General features: G+C 37.8%; 1 protein-coding gene across 3 annotated transcripts in view; it reads left to right on the top strand.

Moving 5' to 3' along the window:
- The window catches only part of CD96 (CD96 molecule), a 283,642-nt gene that overhangs the window by 107,845 nt on the left and 156,803 nt on the right, over positions 1-18,994 (top strand). For all 3 annotated transcript variants that reach the window (XM_084986926.1, XM_084986928.1, XM_084986927.1), the window contains one exon: positions 9,466-9,644. In XM_084986926.1, coding sequence (XP_084843052.1) covers positions 9,605-9,644 — 40 coding nt within the window. In that variant the 5' untranslated portion in view covers positions 9,466-9,604. The remainder of the gene's footprint in view (positions 1-9,465; positions 9,645-18,994) is intronic.

Below are 18,994 nucleotides of genomic sequence, written 5' to 3'. Positions count from 1 at the left end.
ATGGCCCCCAATTTCTCTCCAGGCAATAAGGTAGTAGACATAGCACCATTCATTTACTTTCCTAACATACAATGCTCTTCTACTTTGTTTTAATAAACAAAGAGCAATGATAACAACATACATATTAAGACCCTATTTGTTGACGAGGGTATAGGATATTGGTAACAAGAAGATGAACTCATGGGCTTTGCCCTTGAAATGCTCAGAATTTATTCTCTTCCAAATGTGTCTTTGAATGGATAGACTCCCACAAACAAATATAGGAGAAACTATCTCTTAAAATCCACATGGGGGAGTTCCTGTTGTGGCTCAGTGGGTTACAAGGCTGACTAGTATACATGAGGATGTGGGTTTGATCCCTGGCCTCACTCAGTGGATTAAGGATCTGGTGTTGCCATGAGCTGTAGTGTAGGTCACAGACGCAGACATGGCTCAGATCCTGCATTGCTGTGGCTGTGGTATGGTCCAGCAGTTATAGCTCCAATTTGACCCCTATCCTGGGAACTCCCATATGCCACAGGTATGGCCCTAAAAAGCAAAGAAAAAAAAAAAAATCACAGCAAAAAAGCAAAAACAAAAAAACCCCACATGATTAAGTTTATTAAAAAAAAAAATTATTGAAGTATAAGATTCCTGTTTTGGCCTCGTTGTTAACGGACCTGACTAGTATCCATTAGAATTTGAGTTCAATCCCTGGCCTTGCTCATTGGGTTAAGGATCCAGCATTGCCATGAGCTGTAGTGTAGGTTGAATACACAGCTTGGATCCTGTGTTGCTGTGGCTGTGGTGTAGGCCGGCGGCTACAGCTCTGATTCAATGATCCCCAGCCTGGGAACCTCCACATGCTGTGCGTGCGGCCCTAAACAGACAAAAAAAAAAAAAAAAAAAAAAATTATTGAAGTATAGTTGATTTACAATGTTGTGTTAATTTCTTCTGTGCAGCAAAGTGATTCAGTTATATATATATATATGTATGTATGTATATGTATATGTATATTCTTAATCATGTTCTTTTCTATTACGGTTTATCACAGGATATTTTATTTCTGTCCTTTTTTAAGGGCAGCACCTGCAGCATATGGAAGTTCCCAGGCTAGAGGTCAGATCAGAGCTATAGCCACTGGCCTATGTCACAGCCACAGCAATGTGGGATGCAAGCCAAGTCTGTGACCTACACAACTCATGGCAATGCCGGATCCCTAACCCATGAGTGAGGCCAGGGATAAAACCTGCGTCCTCATGGATACTAGTCAGATTCATTTCTGCCGAGCCATAAGAGGAACTCCTTATCACAGGATATTGATTATAGATCCCTGTGCTATATAGAGGACTTGTTTTATCCATCCTATATATAATAGTTTGCCTCTTCTAACATTTCCTTTTAAAATACTACAGTGCCTCCCCAAAATATTAAGCCTACTATCCTTTTCATGGTATAAAATGTATTCCATTTTAGCTGAGTCTCTTATAACTACCTCAGCTCTTTCTTCATCAGTGAATTCTATCTCTAGCTTCTTTGTTGCTGTATTTCTTCAATATCCAGTAGAGAACTTATCCAAAAACAGATATCCAATCAATATTTGAGTGAATAAATTTACCTACCATAAGAATGGAGAAATGATCTACACAACAAGAAGAAATAGATGACTTTAACATAAAAGAAAATCTGCTACATGAATCACAGAATAAAGTGGTGATAGGGAGAAAAGTGAGATAGGCAAAAGAATTAGTAATTGGGTGGGTCAAATGGTCCAAGAAAGACCAAGGAAGACAGCTGGGGCAGGGAAGGAGAGCCAGAATGAGGTGACTAGGATGAGATGGGAGAGCATGCCCAGAGGCTTACCAAAAAGCAAACAAGCAAACCAACAAAAACAGTCACCCTGCCAACATGTAAAGACAGGATGGAAATTTTTAGGTGATAAAGGCAGAAGAAAAAAAGAGTCATGTAGCACAAATGATAGGGCAAGGAGAAAAATGAACAGAAGTCTCATTTAACACACTTAATAGTTGTTATGTATATTTTAATGGGCTTACCATAATTACTGCCACTTTATTCTTTAGTGTCCTAGTTATAAGACAAGAGTAACAAAAATTATGTCCTTATTCCTAAGGATTGAGTCAGTGTAAGTATTTTCTATAGCCTATGGGATAAAGGCTAGGGAATGGTTCATATTTCACAACTCAATTTCTGGTTGATTCTCTGAAATTCAAATGCCTCTTCCTTTTTTCTTTAAAAAAAAAAAATGTAGTTGAATTGAACAAGATTTAGTCTTGGCCTTTTACCCAAACACTTAGAATAAGAGCTGTGTTGAAATTCATGATATGGTTATCTATAGTAAGGCCATGACTCAGTGACTGTTCACTGAGACACTAAGATTTGAAACAATAAGAAGCACAATTGCTAACACAGCTCAATAAGAAGCAAATTAAAAATTTCTCGAAGAGCTAACTGTGTGATCCTGAGAAAGAAATGCTCAAGAAATGCTCTAGCTATTATTAATTTTAGGTTTGGAGTAGGACAGGCACACTAGGTAGGCAAAAAAACATTTTCACAGGAAAAAAAAGATCTGAAAATAGAGATATTTGGGGAATTGCTTTATGGCAGGAGAGACTGGCTACCAATCTGATTCTAAGCAAATCCGAATTTCTCTCTGTGGGGAGATGAGTTCATAGCAACGGATAAAATAATGTCCTTTGTGAATCACCTTGGCTAGTTATGATTTTACCTGTTTGCCCCAGTAATACCCTCCTTCAAACGACCAGGCGTACTGCCTGGGAGAGTGAGATGATGCAGAGGAGCCCTGGTCCTGAGCCTGCACAGGAAGCCTAAATCCCCAAATCTCCCTGGACCTCCTTGGGAGTTGAAGCTGCTCTTTGTTCAACCACAGACACAGCATTCCCTTTACAGAACAACCTGGGTCTCAGCAGAGCACAGGGAATCCCCTTGGTGACTTGGCTGATGCCTCCTCACCTCTTCCACATGTTATGTACTTTAGTAACACTGAATTATTGTAGTTCCTTCTTTCATACTTCCAAATTCGCAGCACCTGCATTTTCTGCTTAAAAGTCCCTTCCGTTCCCCTTTCCCATCACTAACAGACAAACTTGTATTTGTCATTTAAGACATCGCAAGTGCCACTCTCTTCCTTTGTGACGACTTTCCTCATCTCAGCCTCAGCTGCCCTCCGCCTCTCTGGCTTGGATACCTCCACCAGGCAGAACTCAATTAAGACTCTCAGGTTGGGGTCCAACCAGTAAAACAATTATGCATCCCCTCTTATGTTTAGTGCAAATAAAATATTACTAAGTCTTAAAATAAATAAAGGAGAATTTTTAAAATTTCTACACTTTCTCAGATAAACTCATTCGTTTTTAAAAAATAGCTCACATTCCCATGTGAAGACCATGTCTTATCTGTCTTTGTGTCCTATCTGACTGACTAGTACGTAGTAAGTATTCAACAAAGGCATTTTGACAAGAAGAATGAGTCCTTGCATGTTTTTACTTGTATTTTAATAGCCTTTCTCTTTTTTTGGGAAAAAACCTATTTTCCAAACCTCACATGTTTTTCCCTTCTTTATATAATATTATTTAATGGTGTAAATCTTAAAATGAGAGGACAAACCAATCAAAAATAAAGAGTGGATAAAAGTGCATCTTTAGGGAGTTCCCATTGTGGCGCAGTAGAAACGAATCCTACTAGTGTCCATGGGGAGGCAGGTTTGATCCCTGACCTTGCTCAGTGGGTTAAGGATCTGGCATTGCCATGAGCTGTGGTGTAGGTCGCAGAAGCGGCTTGGATTTGGCATTGCTGTGGCTGTGGTGTAGGCCAGTGGCTGTAGCTCCGATTTGACGCCTAGCCTGGGAAATTCCATATGCTGAGGGTGTTGCCCTAAAAAACAGCAAAAAAAAAAAAAAAAAAAAAAAAAAAGCAAACCAAAAAAAAAAAAAAAAAAAAAAAAACAACAAGAACAAACCACTGCAGCTTTAATTTCTGGGATCCAAAAGAATCTTTGTATTTCGTAATCTTGACAGAAATTTCTGAGTGAAATTCTTGGAGGCGGGAGTGCTGAATTTCTGAAAATTTTGATCCATCATCTTACCACTGTCATTATTATGATCATATTACAACATACTTAAGGGGGAAATTCCAGAACAAGGAATTAGGAAGCAATGAAGCCTGACAGTGGATTGGAAAGGGAACTGAGCACTGTTGAGATGAGTTGAGGACACAGAACTTTAGAATGGAGAGGACGAGGAAAGAGCCAGTGGAGGAGGGTCTTGATCATAGAATATCTCTCTCACCTCATAGTGGGAAATGACACCTCAGTATTTTTTTAAAAAAAGTCTAGCATGCTCGGATTCTGCTCCTACCTTCAGACTCCATGCTTGAGGTTCTCCTATGTCTCCCTGGGTATGGAACATTATAATAATAAAGACTAATATCTGTTAGGGTCTTATTATGATAATGCCAGACAAGGTTGTGGAAATTTTACATATACTAGCTTATTTAATTTTCATTAAAAAATTTCTGAGGTAGGAATTGTTACAGTTCTCATTTTACAGAAGAGGAATATATATATATCTCTATTACACAACTCTGTCTCTTCTGTATGACCCATTCAAATTCTCACCTCAAATTCAGTGTTTGTGATCTTTTTACTCATTCTTAAGATCTCTGTGCAAATCCTACTGAAGAGGAAGCCATGAATGTATAGTACCCAAAGACATGCAGTTAAGTGGAGGAAATGGGGCTTGAACCCAGGTGTATCAAACTCCAGGCCCAGAATCAGAAGCAAAGACAGGTCAAGAAATTATTGCAAGCATTTAAAATTCAACATAACTTAATAAACACTTAAATCACATTAAATAGAAGTAGACGGTTGGCATTAATGCTGCCAATTTGTCCCTTGCTTTATAGTCAAGAATTGAAATCTAGTTCCTCAAAGTCCAAAAACAGAACACTGCAGTGGATTGTTACAGTTGAGGCTGAGGAAATTTTACTCTAGACTGGGCTGCCAGAAGGGATGAGTGGTCTGTAGTCTCCCTAAGCAAGAGCTATACATGAAGATGGGCTTTGCCTACAGAATGAGGCAGACATACCATTGACCACAACAGCTTAATGCATGAGAACCTGAGAGGAACAGAGCTGAGTACAAACCACTAGATCACAGTTAATTAGTTTCCAACAGGAAGTGAAAAGTTTGTGCTACTCCTTGGCTAGTGCTATCAAAGTGGCTGAAGTTGCCTGAGTGGTTCAGAAATATTTCCCAGAATCTGCTTTTTTTCTTTTTTTCTTTTTTCTTTTTCTTTTTCTTTTTTTTTTTTTTTTTTTTTGCCTTTTTAGCTATTTCTTGGTTGCTCCCACGGCATATGGAGGTTCCCAGGCTAGGGGTCGAATAGGAGCTGTAGCCACCGGCCTACGCCAGGGCCACAGCAATGCGGGATCCGAGCCGCGTCTGCGACCTACACCACAGCTCACGGCAATGCTGGATCCTTAACCCACTGAGCAAGGGCAGGGACCGAACCCGCAACCTCATGGTTCCTAGTCGGATTCGTTAACCACTGCGCCACGATGGGAACTCCCCCCCAGAATCTGCTTATTACAGCCAAAATATATAGGAGTTTTAAACTTTTCCTCCATGTCCTTTCTATTAGGACTATAAGATATATCTTGGAATGTAAAATTTCTTCAATAGAAAATTATAATCATTAAAAATGTGTTAATTTTTATATTGCAGCAATAGAAATATACTCAAGTGATTTTATAGTTAGAAGAGGATATGGTGAGGTAGCTGAAATTGAAGTTTGAATATTCCATGTATGTAAATAGGAGAGCTCCATGAGTGTGAGTGTAAGTGCTCTGCACTTAAAAGCAGGTGAGCTATACAATTGGCTACATGGTTATAGCAGCAACTATTTCCTGAGCCTTTCTCTTGTCCAAGCTCTGGACTGGTTTCTGTGATAAGAAAAGAGATAACCAAAATGCAGTCCTTACTCTGAAGGAGTTAATGGTCTAACATATGAGGCAACATATATATACCGCTACCCTTAGGATCAAGGTACCCAGTAGAGAACTTAGTATTATCAAGTACTAAGGGAGCTCCAGAGAGAGAGAGAAATCAACCAATGGACCTAAATTAATATTTGGTATAGAAGGAGTAGTATCTTGGTAGATACAATAGGGCATGAGCATTTCAGAACTACAAAGGGATTTTTCTAAACAGATGATGACATTGTCTGTAAAACAAGATGGTTTTCCCCTTTCTCTTCCAATCTGGATGCCTTTTATTTCTTATCCTTGAATTTTGCACTGAATAGAACCTCCAGTACAGTGCTGGATGGAAGTGGCAAGACATTTTTCATTTTTTTTTCAAATCTTAAAGGGAAAGCATTTAGTCTTTCACCTATTAAGTATGGTATTAGCTGTAATTTTTTTCTTATCTGCCTTTTATCAGGTTGAGAAAATTCCCTTTTATTCCTAGTTTGCTGAGAGTTTTTTTTTAAATCAGAAATAGAGTACTACTTTGTTAAATGCTTTTTCTGTGTCTATTGAGAGTATCATATAGATTTCCTTTTTTGATTATTATCATAGTGAATTAAGTTGATTAAATTTTGAATTGATTTTTGCATTCATGGAATAAATTACATTTGTTTATCATGTGTTATACCTTTATATATTTGTGGATTCATTTTATTAAAATTGCATTAAGATTTTTAGCATCTATGCAGATGAGAAAGTTTTCTTTTTTAAAAATATCTTTTCTGGTTTTGATATTAGGATAGTACTTGCCTCACCAAAAGTAAGTTGGGAATTATTCCTTCATTTTCGATTTCTCATACATATTTTCTGAATAATATGTATAAGATTGGTATTATTTTTCCCTTAAATATTTGGTGAAATTCATCAATAAGTCATTTGAACCTGGAGTTATTTTTTCTTTGTAATAGTATTTTTAACTGTGAGTCAACTGCTTTAATAAATACAGGACTATTCAGGTCATCTATTTCCTCTTAAATAAGCTTTGGCAGTTTGTATCTTTCAAGGCATGTGTCTGTTTCATCTAAATTTTCACAACTTACCAGTATAAAGTTCTTCCTTAATGTTTATGCACCTAATAACAAGCTTCAAAATCCAAAACTGATAGAATTGCAAGAAGAAATAGAAAAACTCACAATAGTAGTCAACACTCTTCTAGTAATTGATAGAACAAATTATAATGTCTACAGTCCAGTTGATTCATAACTTTCTTCAAATCTACAGTCTTAGCTTGTTCTTTCAGTTTCCCAGATATCTTTATTTTGTTGACTACTAATTTAATTTCGTTGTGATAATAATTTCATATGATTTGAATGATTTTAAATGTATTGCCTTTTTATGGTTCAGAATATAATCTATCTTGAGAAATGGTTCAGTGTTTACTTGAAAAAATTTATATTCTCCTGTTGAGTGGAGAGCTCTATAAATGTCAGCAGTATTCATATTCAGAATGCCCAGTTTGGGAGTTGCTGTCGTGGTTCAGTGGAAAATGAATCTGACTAGTTTCCATGAGGACACAGTTTCAATCCCTGGTCTTGCTTAGTGGGTTAAGGATCCGGCATTGCTGTGAGCTATAGTGTAGGTCACAGACACGGTTCGGATCCTGCATTGCTGTGGCTCTGGTGTAGGTCGGTGGCTGCAGCTCTGATTTGACCTCTAGCCTGGGAACCTCCATATGCCGCAGATACAGCCCTTAAAAAAGATTTTTAAAAAAATTGCAGTTTTATAGGCAGGATACAGTTGGGTCCTACTTTTTGATACAATCTAACTAACTGCCTTTTCTCAAGGTACTTGTATGATTTACCTTTAATGTGATTATTGATATGGTTAAAATTAAATCTACAGTCTTGGTGCTTATTTTCTATTTGTACCATTGATTATTTCCCTTGTATTTTTCTGCCTTTTAAAAAAAAACCTGAGCATTTGTTTTATGGTTCCATTTTATCTCTTTTGTTGTGTTATTATTTATAAATTTTGACCATATTATTGTTTTTTTAATATATATTTTTTTTATTTTCCCACTGTACAGCAAGGGGGTAGAGTTATCCTTACATGTATACATTACAATTACATTTTTTCCCCCACCCTTTCTTCTGTTGCAACATGAGTATCTAGACATAGTTCTCAATGCTATTCAGCAGGATCTCCTTGTAAATCTATTCTAACTTGTGTCTGATAAGCCCAAACTCCCGATCCCTCCCACTCCCTCCCCCTCCCATCAGGCAGCCACAAGTCTCTTCCATATTATTGTAATGGTTGCTTTAGAGTTTTTAGTGTTTAGCTTATTATAGTCTGCCTTTAAGTAATAAGATCTCACTTCATGTATACAAGAACCTTTAAACATTAATCTTCTATTTCCCACTTCCAGCCTTTATATTTTTGTTGTCTACATATCTTACAAACCTCACAATATAAGGGAATAACTTTTTAAAAAGTAGTCAGTTTTAAAATAAGAGTAAAACTCATTGATATTAATATACTTATTTACCATTTCTAGTGTTCTTCATTCCTTTATGTATATTTAGATTTTCATCTGGCGATGTTCTATTTCTGCCTGAAGGAGTTCTTTTAGCATTCCTTGTATTACAGTTTTACTGAAATATTTCAACTTTCGTATATTTTTTTGTTTTGTTTTGTTTTTGTTTTTTGTCTTTTCTATGGCCTCACCTGCGGCACATGGAGATTCCCAGGCTAGGGGTCCAATTGGAGCTGTAGCTGCCGGCCTACGCCAGAGCCACAGCAATGTGGGATCCAAGCCGCATCTGTGACCCACACCACAGCTCATGGCAACGCCAGATCCTTAAACCCACTGAGCAAGGCCAGAGATTGAACCCTCAACCTCATGGTTCCTAGTGGGATTTGTTAACCACTGAGCCATGACGGGAATTCCCATATATTCTAAAAGATATTTATTTTACCCCTTTTTTGAAGGATATATTCACTGGTTATAGACATAAGTTGACAGTTTATTTTTTTTCTTTAAGTACTTTTAAGTTCTTGCTCCAGTTTTTTTTTTTTTTTTTCTGGTTTACATCATCATTGGTAGGAGACTGCCATCACTTCCATCCTCATTCATTTATATTTAGTATGTTTTCAAGTTCACTGTTTTTTCCCATCGGTGCTTTAATCTGATATTAAGCCCATCAAGTATATTTTTCATCTTAGACATTATATTTTTTTTTTCTCTAGAATTTCAGTTGAGGTCTCTTTTGCATCTTTCACAGCTCTGCTTAACATGCTCAATTTTTATTTTTTTGAATATGTGGAATGTCATGTTAATAACTTTTAATGCCCTTGTTTTCTAATTGTGTTATTCATGTCCTTTCTTTATTTGTCTTTACTGATTGATTTCCCCCTTCATTATTTGTTATATTTTATTTTTGTTTCTTTGCAAACCTGGTAATTTCTTTTTCTTTTCTGGCCAGCGCACAGCATACAGAGTTCCTGGGGCAGAGATCATATCTGAGCCACAGTTATGACATAGGCCACAGTTGCAGCAACGTTTGATCCTTAACCACTGTGCCAGGCCGGGGATTGAACCTGTGACGCAGTGCTTCCAAGGTGATGGCAGTCCCATTGTGCCACAGTAGGAACTCCAAACCTGGTAACTTTTTTTTTTTTAATTTTTTTTATTTTCCCACTGTACAGCAAGGGGGTAGGGTTATCCTTACATGTATACATTACAATTACATTTTTTCCCCCACCCTTTCTTCTGTTGCAACATGAGTATCTAGACATAGTTCTCAATGCTATTCAGCAGGATCTCCTTGTAAATCTATTCTAAGTTGTGTCTGATGAGCCCAAGCTCCCGATCCCTCCCACTCCCTCCCCCTCCCATCAGGCAGCCACAAGTCTTTTCTCCAAGTCCATGTTTTTCTTTTCTGAGGAGATGTTCATTTGTGCTGGATATTAGATTCCAGTTATAAGTGATATCATATGGTATTTGTCTTTGTCTTTCTGGCTCATTTCACTCAGTATGAGAGTCTCTAGTTCCATCCATGTTGCTGCAAATGGCATTATGTCATTCTTTTTTATGGCTGAGTAGTATTCCATTGTGTATATATACCACCTCTTCCGAATCCAATCATCTGTCGATGGACATTTGGGTTGTTTCCATGTCTTGGCTATTGTGAATAGTGCTGCAATGAACATGCGGGTGCACGTGTCTCTTTTAAGTAGAGTTTTGTCCGGATAGATGCCCAAGAGTGGGATTGCGGGGTCATATGGAAGTTCTATGTATAGATTTCTAAGGTATCTCCAAACTGTTCTCCATAGTGGCTGTACCAGTTGACATTCCCACCAGCAGTGCAGGAGGGTTCCCTTTTCTCCACAGCCCCTCCAGCACTTGTTATTTGTCGATTTATTAATGATGGCCATTCTGACTGCAAACCTGGTAACTTTTGATGGGATTCCAGACATTGTGAATTTGGGGTGCTGGATATTTTTGCATCCTTATAAATAACCTCAGACTATTTCTGGAACTTCGTTTTTGTTGGAGGCAGGTTCATTTTTTCTTGAAGCTTACTTTTAACCTGAGAAGCCTTAGTATAGGGCTAACTTACAATTCTGAGGTAAAACCCTCTCCTCTAAGTCCCTGAGAATTATGAGTTTTTTCCCACTCTAGCTGATGGGAAAATGAATTATTCTCAGTCTTGTGTGTGCTCTAGGAATTATGGATTTTTATCCCTTTGGTTGGTTTTTTTTTCCTATCCTTGGGAAGTCTCCTCACATACATAAACTGCTCAGTAATCAGGACCCTTTGTGTATCTTCAGAGCTCTTTATGCAGATCTCTCTTCTCTGGTGCTTTCTTGGTTAACTCTAGCCACTCTGACTTCCCTAGATCCCATCTCCACCTCCTCCACTCAGTGAATTTTCTTGGCTTCGCTTCCTTATGATTCAGTTCAGAAACTCTCTCCAGGACGTAAGATAGAAAAATCGCGTGGCTCACTTGTTTTCTTCCCCTCTTTCTGTGATCACTGTTCTGGGCCACCTGATGTCTAATGTCTGACAGCTGTTACTACACATATTTTCTCTGGATTTTTAGTTGTTTTGGATGAGAGGGAAAGCACAGCTCTGATTACTTTATCTTGCCTAGAAATGGAAGTTCCAAATGCAAGTTCTTTCTACTCCTAAATGTTACTTCCAAGACATTTTGTAAAATTGCATCTGACATCATATTCATTTCAAGGGTACAATATAATGATTATAATACAATATAATGATAATAATATATAATATATAATATAATGATCTGTGTATATTATGAAATCATTACCACAATAAATCTAGTTAATATCCATCACCATACAGAGTTACAATTTTTTTTCTTGTCATAAGCATTTTTAAGATGTTTCCTCTCTTAGCAACTTTCAAATGTTTAGTACAATATTATTAGCTATAATTACCATGTTTTGTTGGAGTTCCCATCGCAGCTCAGTGGTTAACGAATCTGACTAGGAACCATGAGGTTGTGGGTTCGATCTCTGGCCTTGCTCACTGAGTTAAGGATCCAGCATTGCCGTGAGCTGTGGTGTAGGTTGCAGATGGGGCTCGGATCCCGAGCTGCTGTGGCTCTGGTGTAGGCCAGCAGCTATAGCTCCTATTAGACCTCTAGCCTGGGAACCTCCATATGCCATGGGAGTGGCCCTAGAAAAGGCAAAAAGACAAAAAGACAAAAAAAAAAAAAAAAAACTGTGTTGTGTTACATTTCTATGACTCATTCTGAGACATATGAACACATCTTCATGTGTACTGGATTGTGGCATGATTTTGAGATGAATATCAGTTCTACATCTTTAACCTAAGTTACATAATAGTCAGCCTAAATGATCTTGTCTCCTTATAAATATATGGTTGTGCCAGATCAGTGATGTTAAAAATTTTGTCCTCTTTAGTAGAAGTTAAATTACAGGGATTCTCTCTGTGAGTGATTCTCAATAAGTGAGGAGGAAATGGGTATTCATTATCTTTAGGGGGTAAGATAAAGGGGGTTGTTTCCCTTGGAAAATGGGTTTTTGTTTCCTTTGGAAAATATCTCAGCTGACATTTTTTGGAGAGTAGATGACTTGGTTCTAGGTACATCTATTAAGCAACTTAAGTACACCTGGAATCATGTTTAGTCTGTGAGAATTGCAAATATTAGTAAGTCTTGTTTCATATCCCTAAATAGTATAAAATATATATTGATGATATCTAAATTCTGTTTTTATTTATTTTTATTTTATTTTATTTTTCCACTGTACAGGATGGGGACCAAGTTACACATACATGTATACATTTTTTTCCTCCCCTTGTTCTGTTGCGATGTAAGTATCTAAACATAGTTCTCAATGCTACACAGCAGGATCTCATTGTAAATCCATTCCAAGAGCAATAGTTTGCATCCAATAACCCCAAGCTTCCGATCCCTCCCACTCCCTCCCTCTCCCCCGGGCATCCACAAGTCTATTCTCTAAGTCCATGACTTTCTTTTCTGTGGAAAGGTTCCTTTGTTCTGTATATTAGATTCCAGATGTAAGTGATATCATATGGTATTTGTCTTTCTCTTTCTGATTTACTTCATTCAGTATGAGAGTCTCTAGTTCCATCCATGTTGCTGCAAATGGCATTATTTCATTCTTTTTTGTGGCTGAGTAATATTCCATTGTGTATGTTATACCACATCTTCCTAATCCAGTTGTCTGTGGATGGACATTTGGGTTGTTTCCATGTCTTGGCTATTGTGAATAGTGCTGCAATGAACATGCGGGTGTATGTGTCTTTTTTAAGGAGAGTTTTGTCTGGATATATGCCCAAGAGTGGGATTGCTGGGTCATATGGTCTATGTATAGTTTTCTCAGTTACCTCCATACTGTTCTCCATAGTGGTTGTACCAGGTTACATTCCCACCAACAGTGCAGGAGCGTTCCCGTTTCTCCACACCCCATCCAGTACTTGTTATTTGTGGACTTATTAATGATGGCCATTCAGACTGGTATGAGGTGGTATCTCATGGTAGTTTTGATTTGCATTTCTCTTATAATCAGGGATGTTGAGCATTTTTTCATGTGCTTGCTGGCCATCTGTATATCTTCTTTGGAGAAATGTCTATTCGGGTCTTTTGCCCATTTTTCCATTGGGTGGTTGGCTTTTTTGCTGTTGAGTTGTATAGGTTGTTTGTATATCCTAGAGATTAAGCCCTTGTCAGTTGCATCATTTGAAATTATTTTCTCCCATTCTGTAAGTTGTCTTTTTGTTTTCTTTTTGGTTTCCTTTGCTGTGCAAAAGCCCAAAGCAATCTACAGATTCAATGCAATCCTTATCAAATTACCCATGACATTTTTCACAGAACTAGAACAAACAATCCAAAAATTTATATGGAACCACAAAAGATCCAGAGTTGCCAAAGCAATCCTGAGAAACAAAAACCAACCAGGAGGCATAACTCTCCCAGACTTCAAACAATATTACAAAGCCACAGTCATCAAAACAGTGTGGTACTGGTATCAAAACAGACAGACAGACCAATGGAACAGAATAGAGAACCTAGAAATAAACCCTGACACCTATGGTCAATTAATCTTTGACAGAGGAGACAAGAGCAGAATATGGGAAAAAGAAAATCTATTCAGCAAGCATTGCTGGGAAACCTGGACAGCTGCATGCAAAGCAATGAAACTAGAATACACCCTCACACCATGCACAAAAATAAACTCAAAATGGCTGAAAGACTTAAATATAAGACAAAACAATATCAAACTCCTGGAGGAGAACATAGGCAAAACATTCTCTGACATCAACCTCATGAATATTTTCTCAGGTCATTCTCCCAAAGCAACAGAAATAAGAGCAAAAATCAACCCATGGGACCTCATCAAACTGAAAAGCTTTTGCACAGCAAAGGAAACCAAAAAGAAAACAAAAGACAACTTATAAATTCTATTTCTAAAAATTGTCTGAAAAGTATAATATCAGTTGGGATACTATGTAATATGTCTTAAAACACTAGAACACATTGCATTAATAAAATTTCTTTCTAGGAGCCCAGATTTGATTTGATTTGATATGATTTGATTTGATTGATTTGATTTGTCTTTCTGTCTTTTTAGGGCTGCACCCCTGGCACATGGAGGTTCCCAGGCTAGGGATCCAATCGGAGCTGTAGCTGCTGCCCTACACCACAGCCACAGCCATACGGGATCTGAGCCGCATCTGCAACCCACACCACAGCTCATGGCAATGCCAGATCCTCAACCCACCAAGCAAGGCCAGGGATCGAACCTGCAACCGCAACCTCGTGGTTCCTAGTTGGATTTGTTTCCACTATGCCACCACGATGGGAACTCCTCTTGGAGCCCAGATTTTAAAAAGTATAGAAATCCAGAGGGTACATGATGCAGTACTTTGCATTGCCAATTAATATCTAGAAGAATTCCTTAGATTTCTGGGAACTGATAGCCAATATAATCTATGGAAAAATGATTTTTTTGCATTTTTATATTTTATAAGTTTATTTTCAAAATAATTCTAAATATCAAACTATTTTAAATATATAAAAAGATCTGTATACTGTTTGGTAGAAATTCACAGTCAATGATATGTATTCATATTGCATTGACTCAAACATAGAATCTAATTTGTCTGTATTTTGCCTTAGAGACAGATAGATATTGGCACCATTTTTCCCAATGAACTAGAATAGTTTAGTAATTTTCCCACTTAGTAGACTTTTTATTTCTTACCTGCACACATCTAATACAATTAATGTATTTACAGATTAGCCTTCTTAGACTGTGGAACAGTTGTACCAAAACCCCACTAATCACTAATTACTGTAGATCCTTTCTGAAAATCATTTTCAATGTGCAGACCCAGGGGCTTCTAATCTGGTTAAAGGATTTCCATGTGGGATACTCAGTACTTCAGCCAGTCTGTACAAACAGATGATGATGTAGTTAAGTGGTACTGAAGCTTAAGCAAAATCGTAGGCACATAAACAGAGACTTCTGGATTTTTACACATTTTCTGGATATGAATGAAAAGTGTGAGCTGCCAGCACACAGACTTTGCAGTCTAACCTAAAACTCTTCCTTTTACTTGCTTTACTGTACAAGTATACAGTTTGCACTGTCCCAATTTCTGTTTTATATTTTGCGGTTTTTCTTTATAAATAAGACTTGTTACCTGATATAAAAGAGGGGTTAACTCCTCAGGAGAAGTAAGGTCTTTTTTTTTTTTTTTCTTCTTCCTGTGACCATGGGTCCAATACAGCTGTAATACCTGGTTGCTGCCATCCTTTGGCCAGAAGGGAAAGATTTCCTGTCTTCAGTGTGTATTTAAATTACTCAAAGAAGTTATTAAATGCAGGCTTTCCATCTGCGTCTCAAAAGATCCTAATTCAATAGATGTTGGATGAGGTCCCCAAACTTCAGATGATTCTGATGAAGGTCCTCAAAAGACTCTGGACCGCTTTTTAAGAAAGACTGAAATCTTGGTTTTCCAACTCTTCTCACGGCTCTTGGTTTAAAACGGAAAGGTTTTCTTTTCTAAAACAAACAAACAAAATAAAAACAAGTGCTAGTACTCACACTTTGATATTTTAATTAATAAAAAGCTTCATTCCAATTTTTCATATCTTACACATTCCTTCCCCACTGGTCCATCAAATGTAAAATTTATGACACTGTCGTATTATGCAGAATGAAGGGAACAGGCCATTAAATGCTCTGGTAAAAAAAAAAAATAAGAAAAAGTAATGATTTATTTTTAATGCTTAATACTGTGACAAAATGCATCTCCCTCACTTTTCCAGATTCTATGTAATAAGCTCCTACTAGAGAAATTACTTCTGGCCCTTTTCCCCAACTCCTAAGTCACTCCTTCCCAAGGAGGCAGAATGAAGTACCTGGTTAACAGGTGACATGAGGTTGTATGTTGGAGGAAGATAATAAAATCCATATGTAATGGGGAGTTAGTCTCCTCTCTTCCCCCATTCTCAGTGTAAGTGCACCTGCTCTATAGATTCACCTTTCCCTTGGATGCCAAGGACTAGGCTAGGTGTGGGGGAAGAAAAAGTACTTCTAAGTCCAGTCATTCTTCACATTAAGCCATATCCTCCCAAAAACTTTATAAGTCATGAGTGCGATGTTGTTTTAAAATCACATGTCTGACTCCTGTTTCATTTCTCAAGGTTTTTGAACTTGCGTGGGGAAAAGGAAGTGTTTTCATTCATGTTTTTATTGATCCTTAACTCTTAGACTCCAGAACTTGGCAGGTTGAAGCCCATTTTACATGTCTCTCTTTACACGTGTCTTTCTTTAAGACAGTTTCTATCCATTTACATGGTCATGTAAACCTGTTTTTCCAGCTGAAATGTCTGCTAATGAACAAAAGTATAAATTATTTTGAAATTGATGAAAATGAGCAGTTTGCCATTCTAACACATGCCAGGAAAAAAGGCTCTATACTGTTAGACACATGTGAATGACTTTGTGTTAGTACTAAGCAGTTTAAACCAAGGCACCAAATACAGAGCAATAAATTCCTGGTAATCTAAGAGACAGAGAAACATATATGGTGAGTTCTCATTTTATATTTGTGTTATGCTTGTAGAAACAAAGGCCTCATCACCAGACTGGAGTTTGTGGCTTTTAAAAAAGCACAGCACTACCAAAGAAATTTCAATCATTATTCACATCACTTGCAAACATTTAAAGGGGTTTCATATATATTGCCTGTGACAATTCTTAACTATCTTGTCTTTCTCCGGCATTCCTATCCCATAGATGCCTTCCTCTCTCCTAGCCCAGAACTTTCTTTTCGATACCATCCTATCCCAGTCATTTTGTCCTGTGAACTCCCTCTCAGTTCACTGCATCTTTCCAAAAATGCCCCTGGCCCCTTGGAGTGTGGGTCATCCTTTTCCTGGATTGCACATGGATTTTGTTCTTTGTCCACTTGGAGTACCAAGAAGGGAGTTGGAGGCTCAACAGATAATACTAGAGGTTTTCTTTGGGGAGTATTTAGAGGGAAATAGCAGGAGTGGGTGAGAATGATGGGGAGGTTGAGGGAAAATTGTGAACTTAGCACTTCAGAAATGTTTTTGTTTCATCACTTTTGTGTCATGGAAAATCATCAGAATGATCTAAATGCACTATTAGATTAGCATAGCTGCCCATCTTCACAGAAAAGCATTTATGAGTCGACATTTTACTTTGGGAGGTTCACTTTTATGAAGTACACAATATTTTGCTTGAGTTCCTGAATGAATATCTATTCCTAAGGTTGCAGCTATTGGGAGAGGAGGAGGCGAGGAGAGGAATCATTCACTGGATTGGGTGGATCCAGCTCGAAGGATGATGTGACCTGGAGCACAAAATCTTTGAATCAACATTTTTCAGACTGCCTCTCTGTCCTTTTGAAGAATCTGGGTCCCTCCTTCTTCACACATGCACTCTTTGTAAATGAAATGTGCAGGTAGTACATTTACTTAGGTTTCTATCCTTACATGTTCTGACTCCCCTCGCATGTTGAAAGGAAAATCAAGAAAAATGTTTTCTTTGAAAATTCCACTTCCTGGATACCTTTCCACTCTGCTCTGTAACAAGTTTAGGGCCAGAAGAGATTCCTCCAGGGGTTTAGGGACATCAATCACCTTCACAGTTGGAGGCAAAACTCTTCCCTTGGGGAACATTTCTTAACATAAAGCAGAATACTTGGTTAGCCCATGGCTGTGTTAGAAGGAAGAAAACAAGAATTCACTTTTCTATTCCTGTTCATTTTTCTTTTTCTTTTTCTTTTTTTCCCCTACACGTGCAGCATGTGGAAGTTCCCCAGGGATCGAACCCACACCATTGCAGTGACCCAAGCTGCTGTGGTATAACACAGGATCCTTAACCTTCTGTGCCACAAGGGAACTTCCTATTTGTATTTTTCTTTGCTTCTTTTTTAGCTATTTTCATTCTTCAACTCTGGGCTTTTGAGCTGCGGAGCCCCATGATGGTGAGTTGTGTCCAACTTGTCAAAAACAGTAGAACAGTAACCAGGGCTTAAGTGCTGCCTCGTCCTCCTCCTAGACCTGAATGAGCTAAATCTTCAAAATCTACAAGGGGAAAATAATCCTATAAATAAAGGATGCTTCTTAAGTTCTTGAAAATCTATAACTACTGACCTACCTACCTATTTATCTCAGGCGCAAATCTGTTTGTGCACACAGGCACTTCAAGTGAAGAACCTCCCTTGTTGGAAGCCACAAATTGGATCCAAGTTGTCACATAGTCTGTTTTCCTAATTTTAAAGTGGAAGACTAGTCTTGATTAACCTGAAGAACTGCTAGAATATAACAAGATGATTCTTTAAATTTAGGTAAAGGTTGCAGTTATCATTCAACCATGATATATGTGCCGGTTAATACTGACATCACTTTTGTATCCTTAAAGTCACCAGAAGGTCAAAATGGGAGTCATCCCTTTGCTGAAGTTATTGTGTTTTAATAAATCACAATAGAGCTTAGTGACCCTTATCTATATATGTTTTACAGAATAAATATTTGTCTTGGAATTTGGAAAATGAGTCTGTCCACATTCCCTAAGACTTTAAATGAATTCTGATGATTTTTTGTCAGTGTTGCATTTGGAGGGCAGCTCCAGAAAAGCCCTTTCTAACACCTTTAGTGTCCCAGCAGAAAAAACATCCTATCTTAAATTTTGTGTTTAAAAATACCCTGCCTGGCCAGATGAATTTCTGTGGGAGTCACCTGACTTCCTAGTGTTTGTCTTTCCATGTGGATTTGATTTAAATTTTAACAAGAACCATTATTTACAACCTATGTGCCTTCTATGGTAAACGGATTCCACCAAAGGATGCTTCTTTATTTTGCTAAATAATGTGGTTTATGAGAATGCAGTTTGAGGCCAAAGAGTATATATTCCTCAGCATGGGTAGGACTGCAGCCTTGGTGGTGGTGTGAGGAGGCT

This window comes from Sus scrofa, chromosome 13, assembly GCF_054392235.1.
Source record: "Sus scrofa isolate SSC_HxYL_T2T_F1_AM1 chromosome 13, Sscrofa_HxYL_maternal_Yorkshire_Landrace_v2.0, whole genome shotgun sequence".
NCBI lineage: Eukaryota > Metazoa > Chordata > Mammalia > Artiodactyla > Suidae > Sus > Sus scrofa.
This window is presented reverse-complemented; position numbering and strand designations above follow the sequence as displayed.